Consider the following 16,392-nt stretch of genomic DNA (forward strand, 5'->3'; position numbering starts at 1 on the left):
TTGAAATGCCACCTATTTCCATCACTGCATTATTATCCATCATCACTCATTCCTTCATCGTTGCTGGGTCAAAATCCTGGAACTCCCTCCCTAACAGCACCATGGGTGTACCTACACCAAATGGACTGCAGCGGTTCAAGGCAGCAGCACACCACCACCTTCTCAAGGACAATTACGAACAGCCTAGCCAGCAACACCTACATTCAGTGAATGATTTTAAAAAAGGTGCTATTCAAATGCAAGTAGATGCTGTTGGAATCTATTAAAAATTTTGCCTCAATGTGTACTTCCCATCAGCCTTTTCTGTTATAAATCCCAATGCCCACATTTAGGGTGGAAATTGTTCATACATTTTTCATGCAATTAATTTCACCCTCCTCCCAGATGAGGCATTACACTACCACCAGTGGCAGGTGGGTATAATTAGTGTGAAGTTTTGGAAGCCATTTATATTACAAAAGAAAATGAACGCTGGTTTTTAATGGGAATACCAAAAAATGAAAAATAATTGCCTAGGTTTTGTAGTGATGATTCTTGCCGTTGACCGCTAAGAAAGCTGCCCACAAAAATCTAGCATTCTCTGTGGCTTGAATTTCCCAACATTAATTTGAATATGGCACAAAGTCAAAGGGGACCTTCATGCATTCAGCAACAGTGATACCATTAAGCAGTGTGAGCAACCGATCACGTAGTAAAATTCTGGCAGCAAAGCAGGATGTAAACTGCAGTTTTGATGAAATGTCATCGACCCGAATTGTTAACTCTACTTCTCTCACCACAGATGCTTCTGGACCTGTTGAGTATTTTAAGGCATTTTATTTTAATAAAATGTACTAATTAGCCTTTGGTTAAATACATTTTTTAAAGACTTGAAAGAGAATATATTAAAAATCTATGAATCATAATGGAAAAATTCGACACTACTCAAATAAATTGTTTTCCAGGGCTGGAGATGTTTTTCAACAGTAGCTGTGACTTGGTATGATGTTTCAAAACCCAGTTACGCCTCATTAACAAGGCTCAACCTTTTTGGGTGACTTTTAACAGTGACATTACAATTTAAAAAGAGAAATTCAACGATTTCTAATTGATTGTCGTTTGCGGGTCTTCAACAGTGCACCCTATGGAAAAGCATAGAATCACTGACGGAAACTTGTGCATTTTTGCTTCAACTGTGTATGTGCGGACTCCAGAAGTTGCTGTCAGTTTCAGAGGAGCAATGATGGGGACCAGTTTTACTGTCATTAATATTGTGAAATCAGGGCCTATGACTTCAAACCAAGCATGAATGACACCTGTGTGCCCTAGTCCAATTATCAGCTGGACTTGATATGTCTCTCTGAAATGCTCTGGAACTTTTTCTATGTTGAAGGGGCTACATAAATGCAATTTGCATTAGTAAAGGAGAAACTTGGCTTCCTTCAACCATGGCAGCTTCAGAGAAAAAAAATGCATGATACATGATTTTATTTTTATATGAATAAAGGTAATAGGGCTTCCCAATATCTCAAGAGGTAAAGATGCCACAAAGAATGAAACTGAATCATTCCTATCAGGAATAATACACTTTCAATTTCTGTACAGAGTTAATCAAACTCAGCCAGCCATTACTGGGATGGCTATAAATGTTTCCAGAACTCTCATATTTTCAATAATCTTTCTACAAATTGGGGTCTCTGCAACATTCAATGTTGAAATGATGGACAGGCAACCTGTACACAGGCCATGACCAGTAACCCTTTGAGCAAGCCATAAGGAGGCTTTTCAAAGCAATCAAAGATGACTTTACGTCGTTGTCAGCCAAGCAATTGTATGTAGCAAAAAAGTTGTATCTACTAGATACGCATCAGGATGGCTAACAATGAATAATTTGAGAGACTAAATCCAATTTTAATTTGTGAAATATAATGAAAAATATTTATTAAAAACATATGGTTAAATGATTAAAATGCTAATGGTAGGATTTGTCACTTTGAATAAGTGCTCCCCTCCCCGCATAGCTATCAAAAATCAGCGTTAAACAGAAAATACTGTTTTAAGTTCCAGTTCCATTGTCACTTTTCTCTTTAGCACTAAAGGTATGATTTGAACAAGCCTCTCCATTTTTCAAAAACATGAAGTTGACCAAAACAAAATAATTGGAGCACCAACAGACTGTCAGGGCAGAATGTTCAATTTCCAATCCAACAGTACCATGGAATGGAAATGGCAAATGCAAGCCAAATGCTTTCTTCAAAATGTGGTATGTCAGAGTAGTCACTCTTACACAACTCCTAATTATTGAACAGTGGCAGGTGGTGGTCTGGGGACTAATGATTTAAAAAGGCTGGAGTTTGCATCAAGAACATTCAAAAAGGGAAGTGGAGAGGAATAAAATGAAGTTTTCACAGTGAAAATAATTTGATGACTACAGTTCGTGTACTTAAATCAGTTGGCTGTGTTCTGTATCAGCAGGACTCTGCCAGCGAGCAAAAACAAAGCGGTGCTGGTGCAAGAAAGCAACACAAATTGTTCAAAAAGCAGAGCTAGATGAGATGTACACAAACACTGAAGTTTGAGTCTTATGGGGGCTTTAACCCAAGTTGCAATTTATCACTTCAACTGACACAAGAAAAGTAACTGACGAATAATTTCAGGAGGTGACAAATTAGTTCTCAAATACATATCTACGTTCGTGGAATAATGTAACCATGGTGCACTGATGATTTCAATAAAAGATGGTTACTTCAAAAATAAAAATGAAAATTAAAAATTAAATGCTACTTGGTGCATACATACTCCAATTTACTTGAATGTGAAAATATGCTTTTAAATAATGAGAAATGACTATTTTCTTGCCCTGATAGCTAGTGAACAGAAGTTATGTACTAGTTATGTTGTTAGATGCAATAGCAAGTAAATTAAGATTTGCAATGTATCTCAAATGCGTTTTCAAAACAGTATTTCAAGTTGTTCAAGTTGCCAAATTCTTATTTAAATAGACACTCAAGTGCTAAATAGCTATAATGTTGTTTTACATGGAACGTCAAAGATTGCACTGTGCCTATTTTTATTTAGCAAACTCAAAGTTGCCCCGCAGACTTAATGCACAGCAACATTACATTTTTTTAGCAAGCACACGCAGGAGAAACTAGGGCTGTTTAAGACAGAAGGCTTACCTGTTGATACTGAGAGTTTGGTGAATGAGGGTATAAAGGAGCATCTTCTGGTGGGGAAGAATCATGATCATCTGGTGCATCTTGATCATCTGGCTCCTAAAATGTCAACATATTGACTAAGCAAGGAACATGCACAGGAAGATGTTTAAGTATATTTTATGGTGCAAGTTAGATGCTCAACAAGATGGAGAGTAGAATATAAACCTTTTGGAAGGGATGGGGTTTAAGCATGGTTGTTGGGAGGGCAGGAGAAGGGGAGGGAGGGAAAAGAGAACTGGGTAGGGAAGGCAGAGGGCAGGTGCAAGGGGAGGCAGAGAAGCAGATAAAGCGGGAGGCGGAGAGCAGGGGAGAAAGGGAGGTGGGAAAAAGGGAGGCAGAGAGAAGGGGGAATGGGAGGCAGAGAGAAGGGGGAAAGGGAGGCAGAGAGAAGGGGGAAAGGGAGGCAGAGAGAAGGGGGAATGGGAGGCAGAGAGAAGGGGGAATGGGAGGCAGAGAGAAGGGGGAATGGGAGGCAGAGAGAAGGGGGAATGGGAGGCAGAGAGAAGGGGGAATGGGAGGCAGAGAGAAGGGGGAATGGGAGGCAGAGAGAAGGGAGAATGGGAGGCAGAGAGAAGGGGGAATGGGAGGCAGAGAGAAGGGGGAATGGGAGGCAGAGAGAAGGGGGAATGGGAGGCAGAGAGAAGGGGGAATGGGAGGCAGAGAGAAGGGGGAATGGGAGGCAGAGAGAAGGGGGAATGGGAGGCAGAGAGAAGGGGGAATGGGAGGCAGAGAGAAGGGGGAATGGGAGGCAGAGAGAAGGGGGAATGGGAGGCAGAGAGAAGGGGGAATGGGAGGCAGAGAGAAGGGGGAATGGGAGGCAGAGAGGAGGTGGGAAGGCAGGCGGAGAGTCGGGTGTGGGGTGCAGTGCTAACTTAGTGTGCTTCTGCATGTTTAAAATGTAGCTGCAGGGCAAATTTAAGTATTGAAGATAGAAATTTCTCAATTTCTTACCTCTTCTGGACATAGCTCACATGCTTTTGCGAGAGTCATCCTGGCACTGTGCGACCTCTCCAGGAAGTAACCATTTGACGTTTCATTGCTCTGTACAGGGGGTGACCAGTTGTTATAGGTGTACTGCGGATTTCCAGGATATGGCCTACGTTCCAGTTCTTCTCCAAGCCACTCCACTGCCCAAGTCCATTTCCTTTTCAGGTCTCCATTACTCTGCATAATGATTGCAATAAATGTATATTTAAAACTGAATCAGATATTCCACAACAGTGTCTTTAATTCGTAAGTGTTTCATTGGTTATAAAGCACTTTGGGATGCTGAGTTGATGAAAGACGCTATTGTAAATGCACGTCTTTCTTGTTAGATTCTGCCTGACAACATGGTACAACACTGCGCCATTTAGTTTAATAAAGGGCAGCGCTTGATCTGTCTATACGCAGTTAAGATTTTTCCTGAGCAGCAGAGCTGTAACTTGTCCCCCGACTAGGAAGAAAGGGCAAAGCAGGTCAACCAGTGCTCTCGAACAACTCAGTATGCTCATCATTAAATGCTACACTTATCCACATAATTCATAAAAATTCAAGGTTTAATCATCAGTTTTTTCTGCAATAACTAGCCATAGAAAGGCACCAATATTAGCTTTAGATTTCCTACACGGTGGAAGTGGGGTGCAGGGTTAAACAGAGAAAATACAGTTCTCTTTCATGATTACCCCATATAACTTCCTGATTCAATATTCGTAATGACTCGACAGAATGGACAAGTTTCAACAAGAAACAGATAAACTTTATTACAGGGGGTTTGTCAGATACTTCATGCTCGACCAGGAATCTCATCAGGAAGCCCCATCCCCTCTGGATTGCTCGTGCTTAGGGTTCATTGGTCAGAGCCTCCCAGAACATCACATGACTCCTGACAGACAACAGGAGGGGCTATACCTTCAGTTACTATATTTCCTCACCCTTTAGTTTTTTATAATTTCTATTTATAGGGAACATTTGAATATCCAATAACGTATACATATATGCAACTTCAGGTGATTAAAGATCGAGTCTCTGAGGTGCTCTCCTTATACGGCTAGAGTGGCTTGGCTCTACCACTTGAGGTTCCTCAAAAGGATCAACAGGATTTGGAAATGCAGCATGAGACATCATTAGAAAGTGGCAGTTCTGGCTTTGGCAACTCCACAGAGACATTTGGCATGTCTATTCTAGGTCAATCTGTCACCTCAGGAATTGATGGTTCGATGTTAACAGGTAGGATAGTTGGTTTTTGGAATGTTTCTCTAGCAAGAAGAATAATAATTCATAAGCACATAGATCAATCTTCCACTTGTACTTGGAAAGATAATGGACCAGTCTCCAAGGTAATGGTTCCAGGAACCCAACAAAGGTCAACTTGCGAAATTTCACATGAATACCATGTCACTTACAGTGAATGTGCGAGCTTTGCTTTGTATATTGTGATTCAATTTTTGGTTACTCTGATTCCACTCTACCTTCCTCTCTAAATTTTTAAGCTTAGCCATGTATGTAGGCGGCATTTCATCAATAATTCAGATGGTGTTGAACCTGTCGAATGTGGCACTGTACGATAACTGAGAAGCAGGAAAGTCGAGATTCTAGAGTACCTTCTGATAACCTTTTCATATCAAATTTGAGAGTTTGTACAGTTCTCTCGATGAGGGATGGTAAGGGGCTGTTTTAATATGCCTGATTCCATTCAGATTCATGAATTTCTGAAACTCAGAAATTGGTAAAGGCAGTACCATTATCAGAAACGACGATTACAGGTAGGTCACATATGCTAAAACAATGACGCAGCTTCTCGATGTTGGTGATTTGACTTTGTATACACCCATCCATTCAGAATGTGCATCTACAATGAACAAAAGCACGGTGCCTAAGAATGGTCCTACATAATCGATATGTAGTCTAACCCAGGGTCGACCAGGTCACTCCAATGGATGCAGGGGAGCTGAAACAGGCAACTTCTGTTGTTGCTGACAATGGAGACAGTGCTTGATCATGCTCTCAATGTCACTGAGAATGTCTGGCCACCAGACATATCTTTGCGTAAGCATTTTCATCTTTGATATGCCTGGATGCGCACTGTGAAGCTCTGTCAAGAGTGGTTCTCTACCTTGTGATGGGATGATAACACTTGATCCCCACAACAAAATTCCACTTTGACAGCTTAACTCTGTTTCTGGCATGAAATGTCTCAAATCTTAAGATAAAAGCAAAATACTGCGGATGCTAGAAATATGAAATAAAAACAGAAAATGCTGGAAAAACTCAGCACGTCTGACAGCATCTGTTGGGGTGGAAACAAGAGTTAATGCTTTAAGTCCGCACGATTTGAAATGTGAGCTCTGAAGTCATGCGGACTCAAAACATTAACTATGTTTGTCCAATTTCTAATTTGCTTCGCGCACAAAGGGAAAGGATCCAAGAAATTCAGTAACAGCACAACTTCTTGTGAAGCAGTTGCATGTACAATGTTATCTGGTAATGGGAGACGACTGAGTGTGTCCACACCTGCAATGTGTAAGCCAGGGCGGTGTGTAAAAGTATACTCATATGCAGGTAATATCAGAGACCAACATTGTATTCTTGCTGATGCTGTTGGCAGAATGGCCTTATCCTCGGTGAATAAACCCATTAATGGCTTATGGTCTGACAATGGTCATCCAGGTAGGTATTGGCGGAATTTCTTCACTCCGAATACCACTGATAAACCTTCCCTTCTCAGTTGTGGCGAGGGTTCTCGAGACATAGCCAATGGGCCTTTCTGATCCATTTTCCATTCTATGTGATACACAGCTCCTACACCATAAGGAGAGGCATTAGATGCTAATACCAACTCTTTTGATGGGTCGTAAACATGACGAATGCAACAGTTTCTTTACTTTCATAAAGGTTGTTGTGAATTCCATGACCAACGGTGATTCTTTTTTAACAAGCGTAATGGTGCACGTTAGGCAAAAAGCGGCTATAGTAGTTGATCATACCCAGGAAGGACTTGAGTTCAGTTACATTGGATGGCAAGGGTGCATCTTTTATTGCTCGAACTTTCTCTTCTACCAGATGCAAACCTATGGCGTCCAACTCTGTGACCCAGCTAAATAATGTCTGGTGCTTGAAATGTAAATTTTTCCTTCTTTAACCACACACTGGCTTCCATGAGCCTTCTTAGCACCTCCTCCAAGTTGGCCGAGTGTTCGATCTCAGTTGACCCTGTGATCAGAACATCATCTAGGTATACTACCACTCAAGGAAGTCCTTGCAAAAGACTCTCCATTGTTCTCTGGAAGATGGTGCACGTAGACGATACTCCAAAGGGTAGGTGAGCATACTGAAGACGACTCTTGTGTGTGTTAATAGTCACGTATTTGCTCAACGTGCTATCCAGTCATAACTGTTGGTAGATGTGGCTCATATCCAATTTTGTACAGGACTTGCCTCCAGCCAGCTTTGCATGTAAGTCGTCTATCCTTGGGATGGGATACTTGTCTAGTTTTGCTGCCTTCCATTTATGGTGAATTTATAGTCCCCAGAAATGCGTATGGTTTGGTCAAGCTTAACCACTAAAACTATGGGTATTGCCCATTCTGAGAATTGGATAGGTTGGATGATGCCCAGCTTTTCTAACTGGCAGTTCTGCATAAGGCACAGATCTAGCCTTAAAAGAAACATGGTGTCGTCTGAGGATCCACATATACCTTGGTCTGCACGCCTTTTAACTTCCCTAATTCATCTCCAAATTCCCTGTTGTATTTCCTTAGCAGTTCAGGAACTCTTCCTGTTTTCAGATGAAATATCTCAGGCCAGTTAATCTCGATCTTCAGTAACCAAAGATTTGGATATCCAAGAAACTTCTTCACAATTCTGCAATTACTTCATGATGATATGGCTGCAACTATCTTGAATGTATGATCTGAAACAGATGCTTTCAAAATCTGGACCAGGGTCAAACAAAGCTGCGTGATAGCCTCCATGCTATTTGACACTGGCTCAAAGATCAACTGCCCTCTGGTGTAAAAAAAATTCAAACGTGCAGATGTTAAATCAGGATAGACTGAGGCTTAGTTGTGATACACCTCACAGTGGAGCAGCTTGGCAACTACACACACAGACAATGGCCACTTGGTAAACAGCAATGGCAATGGTTCAAGAAACCCTTACAAGTTAACGTTTTTAGGAAAGGATATTAGGATGGAGCATATGGAATGCAAGGTGCAAATTTATCACTTGGTAGTACAGAACTTCAAATTGCTGAAAAGGGGAACATGTTGCCAAAGCTTCTCATCTTGCACTCATCAGAACCAAACACAAGAATGCCAAATTTCAGGCAATCACACCAATTTATACTGCAGGAGAAAAGGGTGCTGACTGGTTGGCAAGCTGACTGTGATTCACTGAGGCATTGCCATGGAGAAAGCAATGGGGAAGTATGGGCATCCCAAGCTCCCAGGTAATTCAAAGAAAGCACAAGTTTTGAGCATATTCCTTTTGTTTGCAGAGAACGGTTGTTTCTAGCAAGCATGAATGAGCCACGTTACAAGCTCAACTGATAATCTCAAATTGTTACATGGTAGTACAGAACTTGAGTATTGCTGAAAAGAGAATCATGCTATTGAAGCTTTTCGTCTTGCACTCACCTGGACAAATGCAAGAATACCAAATTTCAAACAATCGCAACAATTTATACGGCATGAGAAGGTGCTGATTGGTTGGCAAGTGGTCTCTGATTAGCAGGCCCGTTGCCGTGCAGGATGCACCAGGGAACAGCTAACTGCCAAGCTTCAACAGCATGTCTCTTTCTTAGAGCAATATTTAAATTGGCTGTTACTGTAGCTAATAGCACACTCAGAGGATTGTTTGGCAAGTGCTGCCCAAGCATGGAATCACATCTAACAGCAGATGTTTTGCGATTTGTAAATGCAGGTTGGTTGTGTGCAGTCTGTACGCTGCCTAGCGCAAACAACCAAAGGAGCATGCTGTTAGATCCCAACAATTGGCTGATGGAATCAAGGGTCTACGTACCTGGCAATGCACCTGCACTGAAATTTATACACAATGTTGCTCAACTGTGTGGTAGGCATAATGTTTTTTGGATTGACGGCAGCATCCTGTTAGTGAAAAATACCACTCGTGCCCACTGCATAGTAGAGGCGTGAAACGGCTTGTTGCTTAAATTTTTGAAATACTTTGCCTTTCCAGGATGATTTGAGGTAGATCAGACACTTCTTGTGTCCAAAAGTGACAGCCTTGCCAGGTACATAGGCCTCATGTCCCAGCAACTGGCTGATTAAATTAAACAGCAGTTCCTGAGGCTGTTCAAAATAGGCAGAATACAGAATGTACTCAACCATCCCGCGCTTGCAAAACCCAAAACAAAACGTCTATTGTTGGATCTGATTCTACGATTGAGCAGCACTTGCTGAACAATCCTGTGTGTGTGAATAGCCACACTAACAACCAATTTTTAAAAATCAGTTGAGCTCGTAGCTTGGCTCATTTATGCTCGCTAGAAGCAATATACATTCATAGGCAGGAACACACTCTCTACAAACAAAAGGAATATATTTAAGCCTTTCACCTTTTTTTGAATTACCCAGAGCGTGGGAGCCTATAGTTCACTGTTGCTTTCTCCATCGCAAGGGCTTGGCTACAGTCAACTTATAAACCAATCAGCAACCTTTTCTCTTGCAGTATATATTATTGTGATCTTTTGAAATTTGGCATTCTTGCATGTCCTGATGAGTGCAAGATGAAAAGCTTTGGCAACATGTCTCTCTCTTCAACAATAAAACCAATTTGCGGCTGTAATTTTAAAAATTGCATTGTCCTGGTTCTACAGAGAAAAGTTCTCTCTAATAAATGCACACTCTTTTGAGCACATGATAACTTAAAGAGAAGGAAAAAAATTGGGCACCTTGCGTGTGGAAATAAAAAATGAGAATACTTTGAAGAAAATTAAGTGAATGGTAATTTCATTTCAATTTTCTCAGCTTTAAAAAATATTTATCCATGAGGCCACTCGTGGCATAAATTATGTGACGCTATTCAATCTGGAGTAACTGCTGAAATCAGACAAGCAAATAACTTCAAATGTTCTTCTTGTTTGTAGTCTTTTTATAAATCAGTTTCAAAGTGGCTTTCAGGTCAGTTAGGTTGTTTTCAATGAAATTGCTTAGGGGTGCTCTCCACAATTTCACAAGCATGGCCCAACAAAGAGCAAGGTTTTGCACTCTGAAAGACAATTGAGACTTTTTCAAAAAAATTAGGGCGAGATTCATTTTGTTCTTTGAAGGTATCCTCAGCCAACCCCCAGCTACTTTCCTCTGATGGTGCAACATACTAAAATTAAGCAACTTTTTGCCATTTTGAAAATCAACAATAGGCAAGGCTTATTAGGTTAAATGATCTTCTCACCCAAAAATATAAGACTTTAAGAACTACAGAAACCCAAAAGGTCAATAATTCTATATTTGTGCTTTAGATTGAATCCCTCTGGAAAGCCCAATGTGATTTCACAACACTGATGAATTTTATCTTGCAAACCACTCAGCAAATAGGAATTTCCCTTCGATAAAGAACATGGCAATTCATACATGGGGCTGAATTGGTTGCAGGAGACAAGGTGACCAATTAGGGCAAAACTGAGCACAAAAGTTGAGCCAAACTCTCAAGGAGGCTTGTGGTTGCTCTTGGCATCTTATTTATATATTAAAAAAATGTTTACCTGGAGGATCTGGTAGGCTACAGGGCATGAGCTGAAGAGAGCAACCATGCACTTAATACACTGGTATGCTCTCTTCTGATAGTGGTTTTTAGAACGTTGGATGGTGTCAAACAGCCCGTCTCTGTCATCAGGAATACCTTTCAGGGCATTATGAATCCTGTAGGAAAAGATACATTTTACAAGTCAAATTTTAGTATTTTAGTGGAGACTTGGGATGTTAGAGGCACTCAAACACATATCTATGTCCTTCAACTCATTATTTCAGGTCCCTGTCCTTAATTAAGCAGACAAGGACATAGTAAGACCTGAAGGATCCGCAATATATCAATGCTCAGAGGTGTGGCGGAGCACTAAAGGTAATTTTTTGCATGCATTTTTCCCCAAGGAGGGGACTTCTCATTAATTGGTACCTTCACACACAGTCCAAGATATAAACCTGACTGAATGGTAAGTCATAATGCAAACGTTTAGCCTACCATCCTGTGGTACAATATACGAGTAGATAATTAACATGCTCTGCACCATTTGGCAACTGACTCAGCAGTAAATACTTTAGTTCAATCTGATACATAGAACTTCATGGGAAAATAATCTCCTCACAACACAGATCCTGCTCATTAATTTTATATTTATGCCCTCTTCTTTCATGCTTATATTTCAAGGTAGAGAAATCTGCTCACATCTACATTATTTATGCCTCCCAGAGATTAGGTACCCTCAGCATTTTCCCTAATTCACAACCTTAGGTCCATACCACTTTCCTCCGAACCACCTTCAACACACCAATATGGTGCCCAAAACACAACTTTCCAAATATAGCCACAACAACAATCTGCACAAGATTCAAATTTTTCCAACTTATTGTTACGTGCTCTCAAGATACACACAGAAGAATTAGCCTTATGAATTATGGATTAACAGGTGAGATCTAGTTATTTTAAGCAGACCCCTTAGCATTAAGTCATGGTTTCTTGTTAAAAGATTTAAATAAACTTGAAAGTGATTGGAGTTTTCAGGTAAACAAAAATCTAACAGCTAAAAGACTCAGAAAATGTCAGGCAGATACCTTTTGCTGCTAAAATGGCACAAATATCCAGCAAATGCTGGGTACAGTAACATTACAGTTGACAATTCAACGTGAACCACCTGTTTGGCTGAAGTATATGGATAAGCAAATTAAACTGCTTTATACAGAGGCTTCATCAACCAGCATACATTACAACTGTTATTTTTCCAACCCACAAAATTTCATAACATATATTTTATGGCACTTTGCTGAATAATTTTTCCAAAATGATCAATTGCATGCTTGATTACAATAATCATTACAAATACATTGTGGCTTGGAAAATCTGAATGCATGTATGTGTATCTCATTCTCATGCTTAAATACAAACTGACTCCTAGTGCTCTCTAATAGTGCATTTGGTAAAGGTAATATGCACCTGTACCAGAGTAAAAATCCCTGTTCTGTGACAAAGCAGCCTAGCTTACCCTGGCCAACAGTAGCTACACTTTAATGGTCATTATCCCTGCGCCTTGAAGGAGAAATCTAAGCCAGCTAGAGTTCCAACTCCTGATCACAATTCCAGTGATCTATGCTGGCCCAAGTGCATTACTTTGTATGAGGTCAATGTTAGAGTTTGGCCATGATGGTCCAGCCCTATAGTTAAAAAGCTCAGCCAAAGTTCACACATGAAGAGTACATCTTGGTGAGGCAACAAAGGCCAGCCTGAGTAACTGTGTTCCATTAAGACCCAATGCCTTCATCAGAGATGAAAAAATGTTGGTTGGGGTGGGGGGCTGCGGCAGAGAGAGCAGACGATAAAGGAGGAAGAAAGAAATTAAACTTTTATTTAGCTATTGTGTACTCAATTACAACTGTTATTTTTCCAACCCACAAAATTTCAAAACATTTATTTTATGGCACTTTGTTGAATAATGTCTCAGCCTCATTATACAATGAAAGGGGCACTCACCTGTGGGTTTGCCAAGAGTCTTCTATAAGCAAGATTTGCAGTAGAAGATCCAAGTAAGGCCTAAGTTCATAGGTATAAGAATATGCCACCTGGGAATGAAAATGTTAAATGTGGAGCAGTTGTTTCAATCAAGTGGCCACATATACCTCAAGTTCAAGACAATCCTTTTATCCTTTTGAAGTACTCTCTCAGCTTGATTTTAAAACTTGTGAACTTCTGTGTAAAATGTAACATCAGTCAAAATTAATAAATCCAACTGAATCAAAGCAGGGACTATACTTGTTCTCCTTCCTTACATAAAATCTAAACATAAATCATTCTTAAATTGTGTTATAAAACAGTAACTTCACAAGTTCAAGATGATGCAGGCTGTAGCAACAGAGACCAAGGGTTTATTTATTGGTTGGCCAGACAGTGTGTAAAACTGAAGAAACCATTTTGTGGAAATCACAATTCAACATCTTCAGGCGAACACAGCAAATCACATAACCATCTAAGAACTGAGAATAGCCAGAGGTGTTTCTTTAAGATGTAGACCATGGGTGTAGGAAAAATAGTTTGTTTCATACTTGGGACTAATCACTGGCAGACCACAGAACAGGGAAGATCTCAGACGGAAAACCCTCTTAGCTGTAAACAGAAAAGAAATACACAGGCACTTGGTGAATTTTTAAATAGGAGACTGAGATGTGGCATTAAAGAATAAAAATGGCAAACAAAGCATTCGAGTTCATTTCTAGAGGAACAGAATTGAAAAGCAGATATGTGTGGAACTTTGCTAAGATTACACAGAGTACTGTACTCAATTACTATATTACTGTACTCAATGTCTATATTATAAAAATGATTTAAGGACACAGATGAAGTTGTAAAACAGATCTGTAAAGAAGATACCAGAATGCAGGAAAGATTGAACAGGCTGGGACACTTTTTTTTCTAGAAAAGAGATGGCTGAGAGATGACCTGATAGAGGTTTTTAAAATTAGGAAGGCGTTTGATAGGGTGAATGTAGAGATTTTGCATTTGTGGAGGGATACAAAAAGCAGTGGCCATAAATACAAGATAATCATCAACAAATCCAGTAAGGGATTCAGGAGGAATTTTACTCAGAGTAGTTAGAACATGAAACTTGCTACCACTTGGGAGTAGGTGAAGTGAGTAGCAGAAATGCATTTAACAGGAAGCTAAATAAATGAGGGAGAAAGGAACAGAAAGATACGTTGGCCAGATGAGACAAAAGAAGGTGGGAGGCGGCATGTGTGCAGTATGAACAGCAGCAGAGAAACAGCAGAGACTATGCAATACATATTCACTGACAAATTGAACTTCAGAAGGTCTAAACAGAATGAAATGCATTGGATTTTCCTCAGAAAATTTAATAATTCTACTATGCGAGTAGAGTTCTTTTTACCTTCAATGGGGTTAATCATACAGGAGCACACACAGGTCAACACGCAAAGAAATGGCTTTAATGACATATAAGGTATTTAATGCCTTGATAGACCAGCTGTTAAAATCAGTATGCAACTGTTAAATATGCTTTGGATATTCCCTCTGGTAAAGGTGCAATAGTTATTCCCATAAACAATGTAAAACTTACATTCAGGGGTGTATTTATATTGTCAATACTAAATTATTCAAAAGGAATCTAACAGCACACCTTGTGATGTGAGCCAGATATAGCATCTTTTGCACACAGGCCCAAGAATGCTTTGCCAATCTTGGTAGAGATGGTTTGAGGTCCAATATGAACAAATGAATATAGAGTAAAAGTTATGAACAGATTTTGCTTTGTTCACTCAATTCTATTTCTTTCCTAAACAAGAAAATAATAAACTGCACACCTTGTCCCATGTGTGGGCAGACTTGCATGTTTTTGTCAATACCTTTCTTGCTAGGCATTTTCCAGATGCTAAAACTGATCACCTTCACTTCCAGCTCTAGTGCCATATCTCAGTCTCCTATTTAAAAATTCACCAAGCGTCCATGTTTTTTTTCTGTTTCCAACAAGTAAGAGGGTTTTCTATCTGACTTCTTCCCCATTCTGTGGTCTGCCAATGATTAGTCCCAAGTATAAAACAAGCTACTTCTCCTACACCCAATGCGTGTGTGTGTGTGTGGGGGGGGGCGGGGTCTGCATCTTAAAGAAATACCTCTGGCTATTCTCAAATTGAAGCCTTAGATCAGGCTTGTTCAAACTTTTCACTTGGGGGACCATATTTCAATTTTTTTTTCTCACGCAAGGGTCTGATGAGCAAATTTTGGAAAGGTTTGGCGCAACATTAAACATGAATTTCAATACAATGTTGAGGTACGAGGAAAAGAAACAACCTGCTGAGCAAGAATAAAGCAATGTCAGGGCAATAAATTGATAACTTAAAAAAATTAGTAATTAATTAAGGTTACTATTTGAGTGATAGAGTGTCAAGCTGCGTTTGTCCAGCTCACTCCCAGTCTCAGGATGCTTACTCATTCACCCCCACCCACTGTGAGAGTTGGTACAAATGTGGTGTGTGAAGGTGAGGGTTAGTGCAAACCCTGAGAGTCGGAGTGAGTCTCTCTCACTCACCCCATTTGCAGCCACTCGTACTGCTCCTCCACCTGCAGCTGCTCTCACTCGCCTCCTCCTCACCTGCAGTCACTCACTCGCCCCACCCTACCAGCAGCTGTTCTCTCCCCCTCACACCAGTCCCCCTCTCTCCCTGCTCAGTAGTCGCTCTGACTCTCCCCCCGCTCCCTGAAGACTTCCCTCCCTCAACAACCTGTTCCCGTGGCGCCATTTGTTCAGGCCTCAGGCTGAAGGAAGCTGCTCCTCCAAACAGACTGGTTCTGTCCCACCTTTGCTGCTGGTAGGCTCACTGTTGATCCTATCAACAGCAAACGCAGGAGAGAAACAGCCTGTGATTAGGGGAACAGAAATGCGCAGAACTTTCTAATTCACTTACTGGCATTTTAAATATGGGGTCCACGGGCCAGATAAGATGGCCTGGCGGGCCACAGGTTGAACAAGCCTGCCTGAGATAGTTCTATTATTTGTTGTGTTAGTCTGAAGACAGTGAATCATCATTTCCACAAAACGGCTTCTTCAGTTTAACACAATGGCTGGCCAACCAATAAATAAGCCCTTTGTCTCAGTTGCTACAGCCTGCATCTTCTTGAACGTGTGAAATTACTGTTTTGTAACACAAAATCTAAACATAAATTTGTAAATTCTTCAAGTTAACAAAAAAGGAATAAATACACACAAATGTGAGAGCTATATAACCCAAACGGTTACAAAATCCACTTTCCAATATGTGTTAATTGTTGATTCAAACAAGGTAGTGCAGGGTATTATAAGTGGTTTCCAAAGATTTAAGACCCTTGTATGTAAGGAAGGATATATTTGACTTGGACACAGTTCATAGAAGTTTGATTGGATTGATTCGTGGGATGATGAGGCTGTCTAATGAGGAAAAATTGAGCAGATTGGGCCTATACTCATTGGTGTTTTGAAAACTGAGAGGCAATCTTA

At 40.5% G+C, this 16,392-nt stretch overlaps 1 protein-coding gene across 1 annotated transcript in view; it reads right to left on the bottom strand.

The window, feature by feature from the left end:
* usp9 (ubiquitin specific peptidase 9) overlaps nt 1-16,392 on the bottom strand; it is a 290,030-nt gene that overhangs the window by 10,310 nt on the left and 263,328 nt on the right. Inside the window, exons 41-44 of the mRNA XM_078559739.1 lie at nt 12,879-12,967; nt 10,900-11,056; nt 4,149-4,361; nt 3,159-3,254 (exon numbers count right to left, since the gene is read on the bottom strand). Coding sequence (XP_078415865.1) covers nt 3,159-3,254; nt 4,149-4,361; nt 10,900-11,056; nt 12,879-12,967 — 555 coding nt within the window. The remainder of the gene's footprint in view (nt 1-3,158; nt 3,255-4,148; nt 4,362-10,899; nt 11,057-12,878; nt 12,968-16,392) is intronic.

This window comes from Cetorhinus maximus, chromosome 16, assembly GCF_964194155.1.
Source record: "Cetorhinus maximus chromosome 16, sCetMax3.hap1.1, whole genome shotgun sequence".
Lineage (NCBI taxonomy): Eukaryota > Metazoa > Chordata > Chondrichthyes > Lamniformes > Cetorhinidae > Cetorhinus > Cetorhinus maximus.